Source organism: Pogona vitticeps, chromosome 2 (genome assembly GCF_051106095.1).
Source record: "Pogona vitticeps strain Pit_001003342236 chromosome 2, PviZW2.1, whole genome shotgun sequence".
NCBI classification, from domain to species: Eukaryota; Metazoa; Chordata; class Lepidosauria; order Squamata; family Agamidae; genus Pogona; species Pogona vitticeps.
This window is the reverse complement of record NC_135784.1, coordinates 232,570,379-232,595,815: the sequence shown is the minus strand read 5'-3', so window position 1 is coordinate 232,595,815 and position 25,437 is coordinate 232,570,379. Positions and strand designations below refer to the sequence as shown.

The 25,437-nt window shown below is 39.2% G+C and overlaps 1 protein-coding gene across 3 annotated transcripts in view; it reads right to left on the bottom strand.

Moving 5' to 3' along the window:
• Positions 1-25,437, bottom strand: part of PIP5K1B (phosphatidylinositol-4-phosphate 5-kinase type 1 beta) — a 140,666-nt gene that overhangs the window by 13,881 nt on the left and 101,348 nt on the right. For 2 of the 3 annotated variants that reach the window (XM_072992178.2, XM_072992179.2), the window contains exon 14: positions 13,076-13,193. In XM_072992178.2, coding sequence (XP_072848279.2) covers positions 13,076-13,193 — 118 coding nt within the window. Of the gene's footprint in view, positions 1-4,073; positions 4,823-13,075; positions 13,194-25,437 lie in introns of those variants that run through there. The other variant, XM_020805665.3, reaches the window with a different exon arrangement.

Here is a 25,437-nt window from a genome sequence, read left to right as displayed (position 1 = left end):
AGGCGCTCATGGCGGCCTGGTAGTTAGCAATTTTAATCAACATTGCGGCAAACGAATACAGCTTTTTTCCAAAGGTGTCTGATTTCTTTCCGTCTTTGCCAACAGGCGTAACTGATGATCTGGTATGGGATTTGTACTGAGTAGTTTTCACCACAATGGAATTGGGTGAAGAATGCTTGGCCAGAAAGTCAGAGTCCGAACCATGAGTCTTATAGTGGTGCTCAAGCTTGCATGGCACCTGTACCAGTGTAGGAGGTTTGTCCCAAGATTTTACCAGCTCAAACAGAGCAGGAATGAGACTGAGGCTAGGAGGAGAGGTTTTGTCCTGCTCCATATCATGGAAGACAAGGTCCCGTTCTTGTTGAGGGATTTGTGCATCGAGCTGTAGAGTTTTCACCATCCGCATAATAAGCTGTGCATAGGATGAGAAGTCCTCTGACGAGGGCTGAGATGACGAGCCTTGGGCGGCAGTATCAGGGGTGTCAGTCGGTGGACACCGTAGATGGATTAGATGACTGTGAGGCGATCGAAGGAGAATGCCTCGGTACTGTCTCTTCTGGTGCCATCTCCACATCCGATTGAGTGGACTAGGAAAAGGGTACGGTATCGTGGGCATCAGGACCGGAGTAGAGCGTCGTGGCTCGAACCAAAGAGTGCCCACTACTGTACTTAGCATGCTTGGGAAGTGGTGTAGGTACCGTAGGAAATTGCCTCTTGTGAGATGGTGCTTGATGCGTAGAAAAATCCTGTTGGGCATGTGGCTGACATGGGATAGAGGGAGCCACGGTATGGTGCCACGGTACTTGTGCCTGAAGCTCCGACTGATAGGCATAGCCCTGGTACGGATACGGTTGGAACGGAGCGTAAAACGGGCGACCAAACTGTGGAGGTCCTTGTGGATGGTACCTATCGCCTCCATCCCGAGGCTGATATGGAGCGATATTTTTGCACTTCGAGGTACGCTTCCTAGGAGTTTCATGATCAGATTCCTGTTCAAATGGAGACTCGGTATCAGCCCACCCTGAGTATCGAGGTCTTGAATGGGCAACGGCCCGGCTGGTGTCTGGTTCAGCCTCAAATCGGTCCGGGTTTGGCAACATGCACATATTGTCCTGAGCCGTCTGGGCTAAAGGAATGTGCTCCTCTGCATCAGAGAGTCCAATTGCTTCCCTCAAAGACTCCTTGAGCAATATCGAAGGAGCGGAAGGAGGCACAACAGGCAACTTAGCCAGTTTCTTCGCTCTCTTAGGCTTATCGGTGGCCTTCTTTTTCGCAGGGCGAGAAGGCGATTTGGCTTTTGGTGGTTTGGAAACGTCTTTAGCCTTAACCAGCACAGAGACGGTAAGCAGCGGTTGGTCTGCCGAAGAGTCCTGTTTAGAAGCCTCAGCATGCGGCGGGGATAGTGCCGTGAGGGAGGCGCTTTCCATGTTTGGAGACAGATCTTTCGTAAAGAAAGATCTAAGTCTTTGGTGCCTCAACTTAATTGCTTGCTTTGAAAAACCTTTGCAAGCAGAGCAAGACTGATCTTGATGTGATTCTCCAAGACAAAACAAGCATTTATCGTGTCCGTCTGATAAAGGAATTTTTTTGGAGCAGACGACACACTGCTTGAAGCCCCGAGGGGCCATAAACAAAAGACAAAGGGGGATCGTTGATCGGGGGGGGGGGGGGAGAAAACGCGACAGAACAGAAAAATAAGCAACTCAATATAGCAGGTTCTGTCGAATAACCGTTAAAGTAAAATAAAAGAAATAATTAGCAGGAAAAAAAGGGTAGCTAGCTAGCTAGTACTTAACGGTCGATAGCTCTGCTCTTCCTACGTCCTACAGGAACGGCGGAAAAAGAGGAACTGAAAGGAAAATGGAGGAGGCGGGGTTTATATACCCCACAGGGGGGGAGCTAATTGACTCTTTTTCTTAAGCTCTAGAATCTTCCGGACGTTCCTGCGCAGGTGCAGGATAACCCATTTGTGTGCATTCACAGAGACCACTACGAGGAACCACATTTTTAATAAAATATTTATGTTTTCTTAACTTTCTAGCATTTTCCCACATTATAGGGACACTGGAAGCTGCCTCAGTTCATGTCAAACTGACTGGTGATTTGGCCCAGTATTTGCTAACTCTCCAGAAGCCCCTTTCTACCTGAAATACCATGCATGTTACCTGACAGAAGTCTGTGTTGGTTGGAGATTTATTAATGTAGGAACAGCATTTCTCTTTTCTTTGCCTCCTGTCAAAATGCATTTGAAATACACTTAACAGAAGTGACTCAGCAAATTTAAAAGTAGATACCTGACTGCCCTTTATCATTTCTTGTTTATTTATTTATTTATTTATTTCATTTATGCCGCGCCTATCTGGTCAAGTTGTGACTTTGGGTTGTGACAAGCAGTGATAGCCAGTGGGGTTTTCAGTTAAAAGAAAAAGAGACATTGAGGAAAGAGCAAAATGGAACCTACAAAATAAAGGCCAATACTTTGCTCCTCCCTATTTTTGACCAGAGTTGGTCCTTGAGACAATTTTATACAAAGAGAGAAATAATAGATAATTTAAGTGACATAATCCACATGCATTTTGGTTTTGCTTCCTAAAATAATCCTACCCCATACATGTCAGGCAATCATTGAAAGGGGCTTTGGATGAAGCAGGCATGCCCTTCCACTGACTGTTACGAGTTGTGACAGGGTTATCAAGGTGGCCTCCAGCAAGCCCACAGACACATATGTAAGTGTAGCTGCTGTTCTGACTTAAAGTCTGGACAGGAGCAGAATGGAAGCAGCCTTAGATCCACTGGATTAAGAGCCTTTTTGTTCAGCTGAGAGATCCTAGTATCAGAGGCTCATCCATACCAGACTGGAGGTTTGTATACACAAGGGAGGGGAGTAAAATAACTGCATAGGAAAAGGAAAACAAAAACTCATACAACTTTTACATTAGCCACTGCATGCTGGATAAATTACTTCACTCCCCAATTCCACAAGCTCTTTTGCGGATTGTCTGCCTGTTCTGATGCCCTTGGAAGCATTAAATAAGGAATATGGCAAAAGGCAGCATATAGAAACAAATATACCAGTATGCTACAGGAATACTATGGGTAGCTTTTCATCTATCATCCATATATCTCAAGCCTAGGTGGTGCCAAATTATGGTGCATCTTGGTGCAAGATAATGTATGACAAGGCAGACACCAGTAAACATCTTTTGTAAATGGAAAACATTGCAGCACAAGGAGCTCCAACTTTCAGCAGAAAGACAGTGGGTGAAAGGGCTTGTTCCTTTTACAGTTTCATCCCCTGCCCCCAATTCTATTATCATGAGCTTTGGAATCCCTATGGCAATTTTGAGCAGAAAAATAGGTGAAGAGGTAAGAATGCACTTTTTTAGCAACTGAGGGTTGCATGTGAGAATGGATCAGGATCTATATGCACATGGATCTCAGCAGTCCTTTTTCCACAGTAAGGGGGGCTGCAAATCCTTCTATTTCCTTTCCAAGGAGTAATCTATATGAGAACACATGGTGGGGCAAATCTCCCCTTATTTCCTTCCTCTGAGATCAGATCTTTAATGTGAATACAAGACTCTGATTTCCTCAAAAGTAATTCCAACTTTTTCACTTCATCCTGCATTATCTACAAGTTACATAAATAGTAAGATGTGTAAGACTAAAAACCTCTGCATGGGCAAACTTTGTGGGACTGATTTCTTAGTAGTTAGTTAAGTGATTCCACTGTTAAGGTATATTTTTTAAATATGAAAAATGTCTTCAGAACTTAGATTGATGGCCTTTTGCACCTAAACAATTGAACAACCAATTTTTCTATTTGTTTTTTTTGGGGGGGGGAGGGAATTTCCATGTTGAAAGATCTGCAAATTATGAAACTAGGCACACATGACTTCTGCAGTTTTCCCTTCCTCCAAGGCTTAACACTGGATACAGTGGTGATAGGACCCTATCCATGCAGTACATTTGGGGCAACTGATTCAAAATAGCTATTACGTATTATCTGGTATATTTACACAAGACACATTTTTTTTGTGAAATTATGAGATAAGCACAACACAATGAGATACTTTGTCTGAGAACAAAATACTTTATTTCTGTCAATAAAACTATAGTTTACAGTAGAATATACTAAATAAATTATGCAACTTTATCATTTACAAGCAATATATCTAATCACAAATATTTCAAAGACAATATATGTACACAACATAAGGCCTTGTTATAAATAGTTTTTTCTTCATTTCACTAATAAACAGTGAAAATTTATTTATATAAGATAGTTTCCATAAAGTATGTGCAGACATATTACACTAACCCTTGTGTGAAATTAATAGGTGAGCAGTTATAATTCTGGGAAGAAGCAGAATTGATTCATGTAATAATCACCCTTGTGATGATGGCTTTTTAAATAGGCAAAGCAGATTAGATAATTTGTGCATAATCAATGAATACATGCAAATGAAAAATCACATGAGTCAATAGGAAAATATCACTTTCATGTCCTTAAAAAGATGATTGGCGAGAGTAGACAAAGTAGCTTGAAATATAGTATATGTCTGGAGTTCTTCACAGTTCAGCAGGCAACAGCATGTCATAGTAAAGTGTGGAATGTTTCACATCTCATCTGCTGAGTCTAAGGTGTTACTTCTATGATTCAAGAATCCTGTTCTGTTTTTGATAGAGTTTCTGTTGATTACAGCTTTTACGTCACCAGGTTCAGCAACTTTTTGCTAATAAATCTGGAGTACAGAAAATGATTTTCTTCACATGTATGGATGTTTAAAATTCATCATTTTTTTCTTTTTATTAGTATTTACTGCAAAAGAAAGACAATCTTATTTTAGAAAAACTGGACAATACACTATCTCATCAAAACTACTTGATGTAGCTGAAAATTAACTCCTTTTACTTCAGAAGCTGTTCTTTTCCACCACTGCAGTAACAGAACTGATTTTTGTGTGTGTCACAATCGCATCCTAATTTAATAAAATGGCCAAAATCCTGTTGCTTAGTGTAGAAACTGCACTAGAGTAGGCCCACTGAACCAAAGGGGATTTAGTAGGTCAACTCGGCAAGTTCCATTGATATAGAACTACTCAGGTTGCAACTTACTATGCTAAATTCAGTCACAGTTCGAGTTGGCTCAATTGAATCTATGGAATTTACAAAGAAGCTGATTTGCCAAATCCCTACAGATTCAATAAGCCTACTCAAGTGCAATTTACAATTTACATCAAACAGCAGGATTTTGGCCTATGTTTGTAATTTCTTGATGACCGAAATCCTGTTGCTTGACATAGTAAGTCGTAATTAGAATAGACCTACTGAATTAATGACAAAAAATTAAAAAATGGGACTTACTGGAGTAGTCTCATCAAATCCCCACTGCTTCAATGGGCCTAATCTAGTTGCAACTTCAAGCAATAGGATTTCAGCCAATGACAACTAAATGTGTTTAGAATTTTTTACACAGACCTTTCAGACAGTGATATACATTCTCCATTCTAATATCCCAAAATGAAACTTCAATAAAGGCAATACAATCTCATTCAAAATGGTGAGAACAAAAATGAAAATCAGCAATCCATTTTACTCAACTCCTTAGTAAATGCAACTAAAATTAGGCAAAAACATTATTTTGGCACTTTTTGCATTCCAGCCCTTATCTCTTGCACATACTCTGGTTTGAATACTTTCCGTTTCTTTTTATCACCTGTTATAATTCAGAGAAATTAATAGTTAGAAGATGGGAAAAGGCAACATGTAAAATCTATTTTATATTTACAAAGCATAACACCAAGTGACACTCTAGCTGAAATTCTGCTATGCAACTCTTCATGCACAATGATGATAACGTCACAATCAGCAGCAAATCACCACTGCCCAAAGAGGATTTCTGAGTGCATACAACTCATACACTGTGAGATTGGCAGCAATAATAATAATAATAATAATAATAATAATAATAATAATAATAATAATAATAATAATAATAATAATAATAATCATCATCATCATCATCATCATCATCATCATCATCATCATCATCATCATCATCTGCTGTCAAGTCAATTCTGACTTATGGTGACCCTTTTTCAGGATTTTCCAGGTAAAGAATACTGAGAAGTGGTTTACCATTCCCTTCTTCTGGGGACACCCTGGAACTGTGCAGCTTGCCCAAGACTATACAAGTTGGCTCTTCTCCTGGGACACATAGCAGGAAATCGAAGTCCCAGCCTCTGCCTCAGCAGTCAAATACCTAAGGTAAAGGTTCCTCTTGACAATTTGTCCAGTTGTGCCCTACTCTAGGGGGTTTTGCTCATCTCCGTTTCACTGGTCAGGTGAAAAACTAGGGGGAGGCCTATCACCCAGACCAGTTCCGGATAGGTCGCATACTATACGGAGTAACTCCGCCTGCTGGTTGGATGCTTCGCTTATCTGGTTAGTGAAGTAAGTTCGACAAGCAGCCTTTACCTTAGACAGGTAAAGGTTAGTTGCGACCCTGACAGCTATCCAATTATAATCCGTCGGGTTCTTCCTCCACCTAAGTGTAGTGGACAGGGTGACGGACTAGCACTCAGGAGGCCTGGATTCGAATCCACATTCAGCAATGAAAACTCTCTGGGGAGTGTGGAATTGATAAAACCACTCCATAAATATCTCACTTACCTTGAAAACCCTATTAGGGTTGCTATAATTTGGTTCTGACTTGACAGCACGTAACAACAGCAATATTCACCATTCAGCAATGAATTCCATGGGTCTGTTCTATCTGGGACTATGGTATCTCAACCTAGGGCTTCCATGGCAGGGGCCTTCCGTTCCCCAAGATTCATGGCTAAGACATAGGAAAGGGGAGGTGGGCCCTTGTGATTTCACTGAGGCTGAAAAGGCCAGGATGAGCTGCTTGTGGAATGGGCAGGAGGGGAATCGAGGTGAAACCCAGGTAGTTAGGTAACCTGGCAACTCATAACCAAACGAACTGGCACTCCATTCCCTGCCTTGCTTCAACTAGAGCAATAGATCACAGTACACAATCCACTCTTCCCATTCCTTTTTCCTCCCTTCTGCTTTTATTATTATTTTTGTATGTGAAGTGATGTCGGGCAAATGCAATACCCATACAAATAACTTTGGAATGCGCTACTGAGCCCTGGCACCAGCTGGGAATGAACAAAGAGTGTTATCTGGACTTTAAGGCACCTCACAGACAAAAATCAAATCTTCTCCTCTTCCTGGCTGTTCACCCAGAGATTTCTCCCTCTGCCTAGAGATCTAGAGAAGCACACCAATTTTCTGGGATTTAACCAGCAACCTTGAAGCAAGTTCAAACAGTAGCTGGTACAAATTATATTGAATTTAAAGCCTTCAAGGTCCAAAACATTTTTAGTACACATAGGCCTTTCACTATTTTCATTGCACTGGAAACTAACTCTGTATGAATTTAACTATTTCGTCCTAAATTAGATTGTTGACTAGGATACTGAGGCTCTTAAAGGTTTATTTATTTATTTGATTTATACCCTGCCTATCTGGACTACTCGTCCACTCTGCTTAAAAACAGAAACACAGAGGGTGTTTTTAAGAAATTTAAAATCAAAACAACATTTTACATCTCTTATAAAATTAAGTAAGAACTTTATAGCTTAGTCTAAATTTTTTATTTCTAAACAAAAACAAGCTAAAAAAGACAGATCACCAAATCATGCCATATTAACATAGATGCAACATGTTGTGTAGCATGCCAAAGAACTTACCTTGCTTGGAGAAAAGTATACTCAACAACTACAAATTACACTCAAAATACTGGAAACCATTCTATGTTCCTGGCACAAGGGATATATTGTGTTGGATAATTAGATACTGCATGAGATATTTGTGATACTGCGCAGCATGTTATTTACCAATTACACATGAATAGCAGCATTGTACCACTGACTAGAGAATCTCATGCAACTGCTATTAAAGTACAGCATTCCTCATTGTTAACAGTCAGTATTACCATAAAGCCACTGGTAGTGGAGGACTAAATATGAGCAGCTAGTACTGTATCCTTAAAAGTAGCACAAAGTATACCATTCCCTGTATTCCAAACCTAGATCAAATAGTGAGCAGAAATCATGTCTGACAGCAATATTTTTATGGTCTTCAAGAAAACAATATGCTGTTCAGTGCACCTTGTACATGTTTTCAGCATCAGAGAGATGCAGAATATGTCAGAGAGCATGTTGGGGCACAAACAAGCTACAAAGAATCCTTGGGCACATCTCTCTATTCATTATTTTCTTCTTACTAATCTTTGCGTGCTGCAATATGAAAAATCTTTGTGCAGCTTAATGTTCAGACTAAGACCTTATTAGATAAATGGAACAATACTGAAAACAAAAACAGCTCTCAACACTAAAATATCCATCATGCCCTTGCTAAGACAAGTGAGATTTTACTAGTATGTTAGGAGCAGTAGCATAATGGAGCCAGAGCACACAGGGCAAAGCCCCAGAATTGTCTCCACAAGAATAAGGATGCCACCTGCCACACTCCTATGTTCCTTTGTTCCCTCTGGAGTTTAGTTTCAATCCTCACAATAGCTGATTTTCCCAGGAAGAATATATTGCTGTAAAGCATCCCCCTTGTAATGTAAAGTATTTGAGAGCAGTTTGGTTTTCAATGGGCAATTAAGCATCATTTTCTTTACAAATGGCTCTTAAATGCTCATTTGTTGAGATGATCTACTCCAGCTGCTGGCATTTTTTAGTGTGGGTGGTAGCTATGGGGACTCTCATTGTGAGCATCTGCATTTCCAAATTTATTAGTACACATTTGGGTAGGATACTTTTAACACATCATGCTATTATAATTAATTTCTTTACTTTAAAGACTGCTCCATCTTGGATTTATTACTATCTGTTAATACAATATTACACTGACTGCTTCGTTAATCCTTATTTTTTCCATTTGTTTATTTAAAATTTATTTAAAAATAAATAAATAATAAATTATTTGGATTTTCAAGTACAGAGCATTAAAAATGTTTCAGAGCACAACTGATTCGTACCACAGTGACAATTGTGTACTAAGTTCTTTAACTAGGACTGGGTACTGTACACTAGAATATCTATTTTACTATATTGTTCTGAATTGCTGTGCCTCATAACCAGTGAGAACTTAAGAATCTGCATACAAGCAATTTTAATTACCAGCTCGTCATGCTGTACTTTAGTTGGCAATAGGTGGCAGTATAGTGCTTGCAGAAATAACACAAAACTAATTTACAGAGCCAATGAAATCTCATGTGGTATAAAATCAATATAGCTAACATATACAGTAAGCCAATATTCTAATGATGCTTCCAGTCTATGATGAGAGATGATATATGGCAAACAAAAAGTCCTTCATTAAAAGGCACATGTGGGTTTGCCCAATATATGTGCTCCAGATCACTATATCTATTTGTTGTATGTCAAGAAACTGCAAAATAGGGGATCATGGTTTTGGTGCACCTTTTGAAAGACAGAACTGATATTTCATGTCTGGGATGAGCAGATCAAGAGAAAGGAGAGACAATGCCCATTAATTGGGGGGCCATAGCATCTGTGCCTTATCACTTTGAGAAAGGAATGCCTTAAGGCAGCAGCTCACTCCTTGGCACAGAGCTAAAAGTAAAGAACAGTTTCAGTTGAAGAGAAGGGAGGGGAAGAAAAGTTACTCTTGAGAAGTTATTCTCTTCTTCAAGAAAGTTCAGGGCAGTTCAATTTCTGATAGTTGCACCCCTTCAAAGTGTCTAGAAAGTGGTATGGTGGGTATAAAAATGAGTGGGAAGTTACTTAGTTTCAGCCTATATCTCTAAGGCAACTACTATGCTCATCTATTGCCTAACTTGAACTCTTTTTATTCTTTGGAACTATGCTGACGTTCTGTCAGTATGTGTTCCATAAGGATAGCAAGCTTTCTTATTTTCTTTTGGGTACTGTTCTAGAATTGTTTTAAACAATTCAAATGCTTATTTCCTCCACAGCCTTTGGACTGTTTCTGTAACTTTTGAAACTGGAAATTTTACTCTTTTTGACCTTTTTCAACATTTTAAATAATTTTTACAGTTATTTGGTTATTGTGGAAATAAGAGGGTTGTTGGTACTAAAAGTAGGCCTTGGCTCAATTACCTACTGGATGCCTGTGTATTTGGTGGGTATTTTGGTATAAGCACCAAAGTGCTTAATCTTGTGGATTTTTGGTAACTCCCTGGTATACTAAATAGTCACATAACCTATCTTGAGACCTTTAAAGTAGATTTCTGCCTGAACTGTAAGGGAAGATATTGTTTTATGGCTGATGCTGAAATAGAATTCAACTCACAGTTTGATCAGCTTTGGGGAGTACATAGCGGGTGGCATCTTGTTTTTCACACTAGGCAGCCAAATATCTTGAACAGCCCATTTGTTCTGTGTATCTATGTATATAGCACCAACACTGTTTTCATACTGAGGTAGCTTTGTTTCCCTTATTAGCCTCAGTGATCTTATCTATACCTGCTGCCCTGCAACTGGGATCTCCCTCCTGAACCTGCAGATAATTAACATTCTGACCTAGGGTGCCGATTCCTCGATTCCTCGATTCCTCGTGTTAATGCACAGGCATCCTTCCTTCTCCAAGAAACAAGTTCAATGAACACATCCAAAAGTTATCAAAATGACAATGGATGCAAATAATGCCATGGAAAGTTTTTTTAAAAAATGTTAAAATCTCTGAAAGTTGAACAGTGTTCTTTAAGAAGCTCAAAACACAGTCAAAGGAGAACCAACTAGTGGGCCATAATATAGACTCTCTGCCTCAAGGGATAAGTTAGAAACTCTGGCTCATGGGTCCCCCACCCATATCCCGCATATTTCTGGAGGGTTTCCAAGTATTTGCTTTGTGCAGGCAAAGACCCCACAGCTGTACCTGCAAAGAGGCAATGAGTAACTAGTACAAGGTTTGTATTCGTAAACAAATGTTTAGGTAAGAAAAACATCCTCCATTAAAAACCATGCCAGCTTAGAAGAAGTCTGTTTCATCAAAACAGAAATCAGAGATTTCTAATGCTTCAAACAAAATCCTGGTTGCCTGGATAAAGCTTTTCAGTCTTGGTAACTAGGGTGCTAGTGCATATGAATGCTAAGACCAGAAAGGGGGGGGGGAAGGAAAGAGAAACGAAATCTCTTACGAAGGGTGTCCATTGTTTGTTTGCCTTGCTGCTGGAGTTTTCAGGTTTGGTCTTGGAAGACACTACTGGATTTATAGAAAATAATGTACATGCTGATGTGTTGTTCCTGTAACCACTCTCACCATAAGTGATTCATTGGAGTTGCTACATTGTGCCTGTAGCACTTGCAGTCTTAAAAACATTAATATTTAGACCTGCTGTGTACAAAGAAAATGAAATGGCAAAAAGGAAGCATCTGAAGGTTTGAGGCCTTCTTTTTTCAGTCTGGTATTTTTGTAAGTCCTGTCAAACGGGCTCAGAATGAATTTAAACAGTAGATACAATAACCTAAATTTAAGTTGTACAGACACTGTATTCACTCTGAGTTCAATAGTATATCACTCTGAGTTCAATAGTATATCTTTAAAACCTTTTTATTCTGGATATTACTGCCAATATTATATATGTGCAAGATGGACCACACAGCTACATTTAAACATTTCTAGCCTGAAAAATAAATAGTGGTAACATGTAAGAAGAGAATCTGATATTTTCCATTCGTACATACATATATATGGCAAGCTAGCAACCAAGCATTCCAATGGGGTTCTTTAAAAAAAAAAATCACCTTCCTTAATGCATTGCCCTGCCAATGTGGTGAACTACAAATCCCACTATTCCCAGCCAGCAGGAACAGTGGCGTTGTAGGCCAGAAAAATGGGAATGTTAGCAGAACACATCTGGATAGCAGTGAGCTATAAGAGATTGACCTGTGGTTTCTTTTTTAAAAGAACCTTACTAGGAAGCTTTTAAAGTCACTCTTTACCATTTATATCTCATTTCTCTTTCTCTTACATGTATGTTAAACATAAAAAACAAAAATATTTTTACATGTATCCAAGCTAGTGTAAAAAGAGACTTCTTTTTATAGAGGTACATTTATAGTCACATTTTCAAAGAACTCTAGCTTTCTCCATTTCAAATAATGTGCATATAAAATCTGTGAGCCCTTTGGTAACCAAAGTACAATGAAAACCTGGAAAACTGATTTGTTCAGTCAGTTACAAAAATGTGAATAAAACTATAAGCATAATTTAAACATCTTTGTATCATGCCTCTCTTCTTCCCTTCAGTGGCAGTTCTCCCTCATCTTTCCAGTTTTGAAAAATGTCAAGGGAAGAAGGGAGGAAATAGTTAACACTTTTATGGGTTTGGGCTGGTCTAAATGACCTTTCAAGAGCCCATGTGCCCCACTGGCGCACTTATGAGCTTGTGGGTTGTAAAAAGAGATTGACAAAATGAGTCAAAGGGTTTGGCAAGTTTGGCTGGCAGATTCCTTCCTATTACAAAGATCCACTGAGGGAAGGCTCCTAAAAGAATCTTCTCAAAAATGACTCACCTGTATGTCCTAGTTCCCTAAAGGCATGCTAACTGAGCCCTGGGGTGTGAACAACTGAATCAAACCAAGTCTGTGGTTTTTAAGGCAGACTTCAACACCGGACTGGAAAGGGAGACGAAGAGCAGATGCTGTTGTCTGCAGCAAATCCTATGAAATTATGGGTTCTTCCAGGAACCTGATGCGAAGCAGAAATCTTTTGGAGTATGAATACTGAGAACCCTCACCTAATATCTAATCTGTATATGTGCATAAATAAATCTTGTATCATAGAAATGCTATAAGTCTCATATGCTTTTAAGGTTAATTGTTTTCAAGGATGATGAATCCTGTGTACATGCAGGGCTCCCAAAATGTGTCAGTGGGATACATACGCATAGCAGCACTTTCCAGAACATGGGAGTTAATGAAAAAAGTGAAAATTTTAAAGTACACAACTACAGAATATAACTCACAATGAATCAAACAATAAGCAACGTGTTTGGAGGACTTACTAAATACACATCCAATACAGAAGCATTATCATTCTCCGTCTCTACTGCGCTCTGTTCTGAAGTCAAGCAGATAGCGCTGTCTTCTAGGGTGAACGTTGAACTTGAAGGCAATCCTTTACTGGAGATGCAAGTAATACATAATCAGTTAAAATGGAAATGAACTGTGTTAAAGAGATGAAAAAGGTACACCATTTTGATTCAGATTTATATGAAAATTCCATTTTAAAAATGTGACTGCACTGATATTAGAGAAAAGCTCCCAAGATTACTGTGGGGAAATGGGACAGGTGTAATCTGTGTTTTTAAATTGTTTGAAAATAAACGTTTATTTATGTGCCAACCATTCCAGAATTTGAGATAGTGTAATGACACTCCTGCACTCTTTCCATATGTTTGCATGCACACACAGAGAAATTTGATCAATTATAGATATTTGAGGAACAGGAAACAAACAAATGACACACCCACACAATGACTTATATACCACAGAGTTTCCTATTTCACTGATCCTAAAAAATATTATTCGTGCTGAGAGTTATTTAGCCTGTGACTTTTAGGGCTTATTCTTGAGTTTTACATGGATTTTAAATCTCCAAAACATTCAAAAGGAGCTAAAAATAAAAAGCAGAGGGTCAGAGATGGACATGAATTTAAAAAATGAATTGCAAAATTCATCAAAGATTGCTAATTCATCCATTTGTATTCATCAGAATTGATGCCTCTGACAAATAGGAATCAATGAATTTTAGTGTTTTTGATTTGACTCATTGGGCTATAAAATGGCCCCCCAGGCATCTAGAGACACCAAAATTTCAGATAAGCTTCTTCCAATTCTCCTCTACAAGCCCTGCACACATTTGGTGAAGATTGGGTTTCAGCTGTCCAAGTAATACACTCACAAAGAACCCCCCCCAGGCACCTAGAGCCACCAAAATCACAGAGACGATTCCCCTGACTCTCTTGTACAAATCCCTCCCAGTTCTGTGACAATTGGGTTTCCCCATGCCAGTTATTAAAGGGTACTTTCATGGGTATATGTCTGAAACCCAACCTTCACCAAACTCAGAGAGATTGTAGAGGAGAAACAGAAAATGCTTCTCTGCAGTTTCAGTGTCTCTAGGTGCCTGGGAAGAACTTTCCTGGGGGCCCTCTTTGTGTGTGTATAACTTGGACGTCCGAAACCCAAACTTCATCAAACTTGCAAGGCTTGTAGAGAAGAGTCAGTGGAAGCTTCTCTGAGATTCTGGTGTCTCTAGGTACTTGGTGGGGTATTTTATAGGATTTAAAAGGCGAAAACAAATTAAGGAATCAATGAAAACATTGTAAATTTGCTATTCATGATTTGTTGACATTGATGAATCACGAATCAAAATGAATTGCCATTTTTCCAATTCATGCCCATCTATAGTCATAACACTGGATGTTGAAGACTGCGTATTCCGAACTAGATTCTCAGGATAGGAAATGTTCCTCTAACAAAATATGAAACTTTCAATGGGGCAACACAGCTATAGCTATAAATTCAGAACCAGGGTGGATAAAACTCAATACAGTGGTGCCTTGACTTAACAACCATAATCCATTCCAGAAGATGGACGTAACTCGAAATGGTTGTAAGTCGAAGAACCATTTCCCATAGGAATGCATTGAAATGCAATTAATCTGTTCCAGCCAAAGGAAAAAATCACACACACCGCAAAAAATTCACTGCAAGACTAATTGGAAACGCGATTAATCCCTTCTGGCCGAAGGGGGGGAAAAGAAAGAAAAGTAATCAAGCGTGCAAGACCCATTGGAAATGCACAGAAAACAAACAGAGCAGATCGGAAATGAACAGAGAACAAAGGGGGCAGGTCGGAAATACAAAGGAAACAAAGGAAAAAGCAAGGGAAGCATGCAGGATCATCAGAAATGGGGAACACCCCAAAACCCATTGGAAATGGGGGGAAGCAAAAAAAAAACAAACAAACCCCCAAGACCCATCAGAAATGGGAAAAAACACTCCAAAAAGCAACAAACCCCCCCAAGACCCATCGGTAATTGGGGGGGGGGGACAAAAAAAGAAACAAATCCAAGAGCCATCACAGCACAGAAACATAACCCCCCAGCTCAAAACCACGCTGCAAAAATATCCAGAACAGTTTTTAAAAAGCAGAAAACAGCACTTTACCTTACCAGGCAGCCCAAAGCCTCCCTGCAAACACACACACAGAAGCAGAAGGTGGCAGCTTAAAGTCTCCTCCGATGCACACTCTCTAACTGCTGTGGCGAAAGAGCTACAAAGCAGCCTTGTCGCCACCTACAGTTAGAAATTTGAATTTCCCACCTTTATTACTTGGCTTTTTCTGTTCGTAAGTGGAAGCTCCGGTCGCAAGTAGAAGCAAAAATTTGCAGCCGGAGCTGGTCGTAACTTGAAATGATCATAAGTAGGGACGTTTGTAAGTCAAGGCACCACTATAATCGTGATTTTAAAAATGATAAAGATTTTTTTAAATCAAGTATTTGATTTAAATTGTCAAAAACAATAAAATTCTTTTGATTTATATCATGATTTAAATCAAATCCACTCTGTCCAGAGTACATAGGTACACTATATATAGTCTCCATGGCTTCACATACAGATCAGGAAGAGCAAGAACTCCTCCTCTATTTACATTTCTACTATCAACATTTCACTCATGCTGCATTTTTTCCCTAATGCTGAAGTCAATGTAAACAAAACAAGCTGATTGTGAGAACATTGGAAATGAATATTTAATGTCCACAAGTTTTCATTTTTTTGGAAGTAAATACTCTGACAAAAAAAAAAAAAAAAGACAAAACCCAAACTTTGTATGTTGACCAAAACATCCAACTTTATTTTAGATGAGATATAATAAATAGTTAATTTTTTTGATGATATACATAGCTGAGCCCCCAAGTAGCTAAGGATGAGAGAATATATGAGCCAAACAAATTATAATCATATAGCTCTGTTGATCACCTTGATCATCTTGCTTGTGGTTAGCACAATTTTTCTAAATAGACAAGAATTCTAGAGTTACGATGCAAACTGTCTTCGAAACAGCCCATAAAAGAAAGCCCAACTTTTTCATAAACAAATTACCGTATTTTTCGCACCATAAGACACACTTTCCCCCCACAAAACAGGGTGTGTGTGGAAAGTCTGTGCGTCTTATGGAGCAAAGAAAACAGATTATATTTTCCTGTTTTCTTCTCCTAAAAAATTGGTGCGTCTTATGGAAAGGTGCGTCTTATGGAGTGAAAAATACGGTAAATAGAAAAAGGCAGCCCCAAGCTTATTGTGGGACAAAGTTATGAGACCTATGAAATCTGGAGAACAATGAACCCCTCTGATTTTTGAAGCTCATTAAGTAACTTCTTTAGTTTCCCAAGTTCAATGGAAGGTAAAGAGGAAAGAAAGAATCAAGCAACAGCCTGTTGTCCAAGAAGTGGGTTGTATTGACCTGAAAATGGCACAGGTAAATGCCCAACCTGCTAAGACCACAAATCACTATGAGACAAGTCATCTTCCCAACTTGACTTAACCTTATACTATTAGCAAGATAGTGATGGAACAGCCACCTACCCCTATTTCATTACAGTGGGGTCTTGACTTGAGAACTTAATCCGTATTGGAAGGCGGTTCTCAAGTCAAAAAGTCTGTAAGTCAAGTCTCCATTGATCTACAGTGCATTGAAAACCGATTAATCCCGTAACAGGCCGTTTTTGTTCCATTTTGGTTTTTTTCTGGTCTGTAAGTCAAATCTCAGTCTGCAAGTCAAACCTAAATTTTGCGGCCAGAGAAGTCTGTAACTCAAAAAGTCTGTAAGTCAAGCCGTCTGTAAGTCAAGGGTCCACTGTACAACATTTCCAACCACAGTAAAAACAGCAGTACCTTCACTTATCCTTACTTCCTAAACTGCAGAATATAAGCCTGATGTCCCAATGAAGGTAGATGGAGGGCATGCATTCCCAATCAATATTAAAAATATGAAAAGTGACTGTATGGTTTTTTTTTTAATTGTTACTGTGAAAACATGGTCCCGGACATAAATTGCTCAAAACAGACAGTTCATTTACTTCATCAAACACTCCATATCAAAGAGAATAATAATAATGATATATTTTTATTATTATATCGTTAAACTATTATCAAATGAAGTACAGTATTTATTTTGTTAGACCACTTGGGACGGGACATTTTATTTATAGAGTGCCTTTGGACATACAGTAATTCACACACCTTGTTTTCTTCAAAGTTGGGAAAGGGTTGCTTCTCTCAGGAAAATATATACTATAAGCCTGCAGGTACACACAGGGAGAAGGCAGACCTTCAGGCATATGTGCATCTTCAGGCTTCATGCTCTACAAATGACATATTCATATTTCAGATGTGCAATGTAAACTAGCTTGGATTTGAAAGGAAGAGCAAGCATACACACCGTTCAAACCAATCTTGCTAATTGTGGAAAATGTAGTACTGTACCTCAGAAACTAATGTAAATGACAGTTACCCAGATACGAATTGCCATTCTACTCTTCCCTTCAAAATTTTCTATTTGACAATGTGTATCACAAATTATTCAGTTCAACAGATGAAAAGTCCATGTATATTTACAAAAGACAGCTGTGAGAGCACACTACATCAATACTGATGGCATATTTTTTCTGAAGTTGTTATTCCTGGTAAACATCTGTTCTTTAGATGTACAGGGGCTTAATAGTAATTTTCTTTGCCCAGGAACTTTGGAAACTGCAGTTCTTGAACGAGGGTTCAAACAGGGCAAGGCTAGTGTTGGGATTAGACTATCTTTCAGAACTATGTTCAGCAGTGCTTTTCAAGATACTATATACCATGCATGCTTCCATTCTCTATGTATATCTTTGCACAGAAATCAGAAATCAAAGGTGATGAAGTCCTTTGTGACCTTAATGCTATAGATTACTCTCTGATAAGTACTTTAGAGTAAATATGTAATATGTAACATTTACTGGTGAACAGTTCATAAGGCTGAGAAAATAATTCCCAGCATAAGAGATGCTTAAAAACTCAGGCAATACATTAAGACAAAGAGGATTTTCCCTAGCACTAGTCTAATACATCCTTACTGAATAGAAACAACACTTTACATGCCCATTTTTGTTTTCAGCTGCAGAAAGAGTCAAGGTACTGATGAAAAGTGACCAACTATATCATTAGAATGCTCTCAGGCAGGGACAGCTCATTTGCATTGCAATTACTCTTTTGCAAACCACTAGAATTGTTATTGAAAAACAGTAAGTGGAATTGACTTTTTAATACACTTTCTAGCTTTGAAGTGATGTTGACTGACATTAAAGGCCTCTTTGCTCTGCCAAACAAAGTTAATTGCAGAAGCAAGTCTGAATTATCAATAATTAAGGTGGACATTGGCAACTGCATCTGTCACGATGGCTCCAAAAGAGAATATTGTTTTCAGTAGCACGCAGCTTCTGTAGAGTACCAGCAAATGCAAGCCATTTGATTTTTGTCATAGACAAATGAAAACTTTGTAAACTCATATCATTTTCTAGCTGAAATTCTGTTGCTTAGGACAGTAAGTTGCAACAAGAATAAGCCCATTTGAATCAATGGAAGTTACAGAGGAGGTGACTCACCAAATCCCCACTGATTTAGTAGGCTCACTCTAGTACAGGAGTCTCCAAACTCTTCACACGGAGGGCCACATAACATATTTTCAAGGGCCAAAGGAATGTGCGCGTACGCACGCCCATCCACACAAATGCACTCACTCACACCCACATCTGCCCGTGCAGAATGACCAGATAAAAAGGCCAGGCGGGCCAGATGTGGCCTGCGAGCCATACTTTGGTGACCACTGCTCTAGTGCAACTTACTATGTTAAGCAATGGAATTTTGGCCTCTATATTATTACTGATATGCTACTTTTCCTCCAATAACCTCAAGGTGGTATGTGTATATTTTGTTCTCCTGGTCTCCAATTTATCCTCATAGCAATCCTAAGAGGTACGTCAAAACGAGGGTCAAGTGACTGGCCAAGATAATTCAGTGAATTTTATAGCTGAGTGGAAACTGATGCCAGGTCTCCTGAGTGGAAATGGATTCCAGGTCTCCTGAGTCCAGCACTCTAATCGCCATAGCACACTGATTTTTGGGGGGTGGGAGAATTCTGCAGAAGACGCAACAGCTACCAATCTGCTGTGATCTGATATGGAGGATTTTGTGCAAGCAGGGTAAGATAGGTCAATACAGTTATGCTTTTGCTTCTTGTTCAAGATCTACCTAGCTGCTGCATTTGAGATACTAAAAGGAATTTCCCAAAATCAGATTGACCTGCAAGGAATTTTCTTTTTTCTTTCCCCCCCCAGCCTTATGATATATATACAAACACACACAAAAGAAAGAAAAGAAAGAGAAAAGAAATTAACTGACCACATTGGATAATGGTCTGATTCATAAAAGGGTATCGGGGAAAAGACTGATGAAGCAATTTTCTGACTGGGGTGTTTTTTGATTATCTCCATAAAATTAACATTTGACACTGCATATTTTAAATCTCATTTGGAGAATATGTAAAACAAACTTTGCATTTTTGTTGCAATATTATTTAGAATACTACTATTGCAACGTTGTTCAGCTACTCCCACTACAAGTGGGATCAGTCATTGGGAGCAAGGCTACTGAATTCTACTGAATTCTAGCCTGTTCTGATCACAGCTTGGAAATAAGTTAATATTATATACATGTTGTGTTAAGTTTATTACTTTTTAAGCCAAAAGACCAAAACTTCAATCAATAAATGTAATATTCTGAAAAAAATTAAAAAACAGAAATAATGGTATTTTTAGTCATTAAAAAGTAAACATGGAACTTTTGGATTTCATACACTGTAACTCCCAGAATTTGCCAGGCATTCACCCAGCCAGAATTCTGGGACCTGCAGCTAAGAAATCAAAGTTCACAAAAGAGTCTTCCATCACTTACACACGGGCCTCGGTAAGACTTTGAGAACAATTAGTATTTGCTTCTGAAGAGGAAAGAAATAGCTGACAAGTTCTTGGGGTTGAGGTTGCAGTGCAAGAATGTCAAAGTTGCAAGCCTACTAAACATTACTGGTCAAAATCTAGCTGCCAAAAATGTGCACAGAAAGCAACTGTGCAATTGTGTTCACCTTCAAACATGACAGCACATGAAAAACTACTGCATCATCATATACCTGATGGGAGCCTGCCACAGCATTGGAAAAGGATCAGCTATCGCCTTAGGATAGATCATAGGATTCTGGCTGTTATTTAATGCTGTGTCCTCCAAGAGGGCATATCTGTTTGCACTTGTCCACAAAAAGAAAGCACGCATCTCCAACGAAGAACTGCTTTTAAATTAATGATTCCCATTACTGATTGTTTTTGAACTACAAGCCCAGAAGTCCTTGCAATGGTCAAACCTTCTGCAAGCCTCAGAGTCACTGCTTTATATAGTGCTAATAACTTATTAACCACTTGCACATAAATTTTCACGGCACATTCAAAAATGGAAAAAAGGACCTGGGAGAATTTTCACTGGCCCTCTCCAATGCAGATCCTTTCATATTCAGCAAAACTCTACCAAGAAAGCTCTGCTTAGGGAAGAGTCCATGCAAATTATCATATCTTGCTTTTCCACTTTGAATCAAAAGCTTGTTTTGAGTCAAATGCTAAAAACATTTTTTTCAACCCCTAACAGTATTTATGAAACTAAATTATCCAATGGGAGCCTAGAGGCAGTAGTTTTCAGTTGTGGTGACTACCCCATGAGTGTGTGTGTGTGTTTTAAGACACTGGTCATTATGACCCGAACTAACCATGCGGGAAAGGGAGCTTGGATTTTTCACAGTACTCATCAATTTTGCTTTCTATAATGGCTTTTATTGTAGAGCACTACGGAGGTTTATGTGAAAGTGGCTAAAGAGTTATTGGCTCTTACGTTTGTTTATAGCTGGCACCAAAGGTAGTAGATGGGTATTTCTTCCTCTAGAGAAAGAGAGGTAAGACCTATGTTCTAGGACAGAGTTTCCCCCCCATCCTCACAGTTTCCAGACATGTTAAAAACTATGACCTATCATTACTAGCTGATAATTGGTTTGTGAGATTTTTATGCTCCTTAAGAAAAAGTACTAGATTTGAGACTGGCAGTTTCAAAACAACAAAAAGAGCATTTCTGAAGGAGCCAATGGCAAATGTGCTGTTCAGGGCCAATGGTATCATGTTGTGAAATTTTGTATGTATGGTGTGTTAAATAATAAAGGGAGTACAAGACAATCAGCCTTGAAAATGAAAATACTTTCAAAACTGAGGCTTGAAAAATAGTTTACTATAATCATTTCAAAGAAGTTGGTTAGCTCCAGTCAAGCAAGGTCACTGTACTATAACAACCTTGACAATTGAACTTGTTTTGCAAATGAGGAGCAGACACAGATTTTATAATTTGCATTCTCTAAAATTAGAATGTTCTGACTTTACAGATTTATATGTTACTGCCCTTTGTTCCTTCAGCCCTTGTAAAATTTTTAGTAATGACAAGAGATGGGCACGAACTAACACAATGGTGGCTCATCATGGTCTGTGGTTTGTTGATGTCCACAAACCATGCTGATTTTTTAAAAAAGAGAGATTTGTGACTTGTTTGGTTCAGGTGCATTTCTAAATGAGGGGGTTTCTGTGTAGCTCAGCTTTGGGTACTCTGGGAAGTGTAGTTTTCTGAGCATTCCCTATATACAGCCCAATGGGTAGCAAAACTACACTTCTCACAATACCCTAAGCCTCCCAGGAAGCACTGAGGTAGGAAGTAGGCCCCAAACAGCCTACTATCATACTCATCTGGGTAGAGGCAGCAGAGGGGAAGAGGAGACCCAGAGTAAGGTAGGTAATGGGGCCCATGAAGGGTTTTTTTTCCTGGGGGTGGGGAATGAAGCAGAATGAAACACCAATGACAAAGAAGCTTGGTGTTTGATTTGCTTCATGAAAGTGTGGCTCCTCAAACCACCCACAAAACGAATCATGATCTGGCCTGGTTCATGGGGATTTTTTTGGTTCATGATTCATTTTGTGCACCTCTCTCAACAATGACATGAGAGTGGCAGCTTGCCAGATTTTCAGATATAAACAATTACACTAGATTATAGTTTTTTACCCTGTGGTCCACGAACCTCAGGGGGCTGCAATGTCCTCATAGGGGATCTGCAAATGTTTGAAGAAATGTTATGATATTTTGCAGTTAAAATAGAAAGCAAGCAAACAGGAAAGGAAAGGAAGGGAAGGAGAAAAGGAACAAAGAATATTAATGTCCCTTGCTGGTGTAAAACTTGGCTGTTCTAACCTACCACCTTCATGAGAAATCAACAAAAGTAAAAGCTGCTTATGAAAATACAGTGGTGCCTTGCTTAACGATGTTAATTGGCTCAAAAAAAAAACATTGCTATGGGAAACACCATTTCCCATAGGAATGCATTGAAAACCGGATAATCCATTCCAATGGGAATGGATTACTGTCCTTAAGCAAAAATCGCCATAGGAAACATCGCTAAGCGAAACAATGCTTCCCCCATTGGAATGCATCGAAGCCTATTCAATGCATTTCAATGGTTTTGACAGGTCTGTTTTCGCTATTTTTAAAGTGTCTTAAAATGTTCAAAAACTGTTTTAAATGCTTGGGCTCGTTAGTGCACCTTGTAAAACCTTTGCAAACTTAATTTGGCTTTGTTTTGACTCTTCGTTAATTTTTGGTGAATTTTTTTTCCCCACTGGAATGCATTGAACTGTAGGTTTGACAGCTGTCAAACCTACAGCTGTCAAACCTATTCAATGCATTCCAATGGGGGGAAAATTCACCAAAAATTAACGAAGAGTCAGAACAAAGCCAAATTAATTCTGCAAAGGTTTTACAAGGTGCACTAATGATTCCAAGCATTTAAAACAGGTTTCAAACATTTTAAGAAACTTTAAAAATAGCGAAAACGGACCTGTCAAAACCATTGAAATGCACTGAAACCTATTCAATGCATTTCAATGGGGAAAAAATTTCACCAAAAATTAGCTGTCCACTCGCTGAGGAGATGAGAAGGGAATTCTTCCTGCGCAGCCAATGAGTGGATGTCTGTCTGTCGAGGCAGGTACTAGCGGGCCAAGCTCCTGCCCAGACTTATGCATCACTAGTGACGAACCCTGATAAAGCACAACAAAAAGTGAGTGGTTCTACTGGTCCAGGGGGTGGGGAGAGAGTACACATGGCAGCTGTATTGTCATGCAACAATATTCAGATAGAGGGTTCTGGATTGAATCAGGCCCATCTCTAGTAAGGAGCATGAGCTTCAAGAAAATAAGAAAATGGTTAAAAAAGACTGCAACTGGTTGTAACAATGAAAATGTAGTAAGGCAGCAATCCCCAACCTTTTTTGGTCCACGGACCCTTTGGGGTGTGTGTGCTCCATGCATGGACTGGTTGGGGGGTGGGGCACCCCCCCTTACTGGTGGGTATGTCATGCTTGCTGGTGGGTGTGTCACGCTTGCAGGTGGGTGTGTGGCCTTCATGTTAATGCTTCCCCCAGCACCCCTTCTCTACTGGGAAGCTGCCGTGGGGAGGACACAAGCAGGTAAGGGCGGGGGGAGGGAGAGCGGCTGCTTGTTAGCTGGCTAGAGGGTGAGGAGCAAGCAAGCAAGCAAAGAAACAAAGCCGTGCACCGCGCCGCTTCCCAGGCTGGCTGCCCCACGGCAGCCTCCCCACAGGGAAGGGGCACTGCTTTCCTGAAAGGGGCGCTGGGAAAAGGGTTAGCATGAAGGCCACATGCCCACCAGCAAGCACAACACACACACCCATGCGGGGGGGGGGCAGAGATCTGTGTCTGCAGCCCAGTTCCAGCTAACCCACAGACCGGCACCGGGCCGTGGACCGGGGGTTGATGACCCCTGATGTAACTGATACATTCTTTTTTTTTTGTACTTTAAAAATATTTTTACTGTATTTTGGAATGAATTCTAACTTAAGCATCTGCCTACAATGTAAGTTTAGTTTTCATATATTTTTAAGCATGTGTGTCTACAGTTTGACATACAGTTTGACATACCTTGAAGATTTTTGTATATTTTACAAGTCTTTGTTGTGCTTGTTGAAAACAGAAGCAATATAGATAAATAAAGTTTGTAGAATTCGACAAGCTGATATTGCCTGGAATCATAGCAAAAAAAAAAATACAAAATGAATTTTGATATGATTGTAAATGATTGTTTGTTTCATTCTGGAGTTAACCTTTAGTTGGGATAAATGTCAGTTGTGACAAACACAGGCTTCTGATTTTTCCCTAGAGGTCTACTATAAAGTTCTGGAGGGCTCTTAGGGAAAGGTTCACATGTCAGTTTACCTGACTTGACAAGAGAGAACTCTATAAATTCTACTCTTTATTCCAGAACGAACAATTTAAGTTACAAGTCTTCATTTTAAAAATGAACATCAATAAATTAATTTGTAATTAAATATCTGAAGGGCCACGCATCCCACATTCCTGCCCTAAAGCCATTCCACAATAAAAGAAAGAAAGAAAGAAAGAAAGAAAGAAAGAAAGAAAGAAAGAAAGAAAGAAAGAAAGAAAGAAAGAAAGAAAGAAAGAAAGAAAGAAAAAGAAAGAGGAAGGGAGGGAGGGTGAGAGGGAAGGGAAAAGAAGTTTTGCACCAAGTTTGGGGAGGAGAGGAATCAAATGCCATTCTGCTTCTCACTGCTCCTGTAGCTGGGTGGAATGACTTCAAACAGGATGGCTATAAACTACACCACGCTGCCTGAAGTGATCAAATTGCCTGGAATAATGTGAACGCATTTGCAATTTTTAAAAAAGTAGAAGCAATAGCAGTGGAGGAAAAAATGTGGCGGGGGAGTTTTACTCATATTCACTTGTACATGGTACAGCCAATGGAAAATAATTCAAATCTGACCATTCCAATTCTGGACCATTTCCTGTATTATTTGCCAACATGGTCACCCCTCGTTATGCCAAGCAACAGGATTTTGCACACTGTAATTCTGACTATAGGATTCTATAGTCTGATCAATATATTTTACTGTAAGCTGTCAGTAAAGGCCAAACAAAACGAGTACTGCATAATGCCTATATTTTCAATAAAGAGATTCAATGATGTAAATTACATAAAAGCTACTCTCAGCATTGCAAATGCTAATATTAGATTTTTGCAATAAGATGTTTAGGTATGTCTGAAGCATTAAAATTATATAATATAAAACAATTAATCTTCTCTAGAATGTTATGTTGAAGTAACATGGTGACTATATAAGACTTGGAGGAAACAGATCAACACAACATTGTACATCTGCCTGT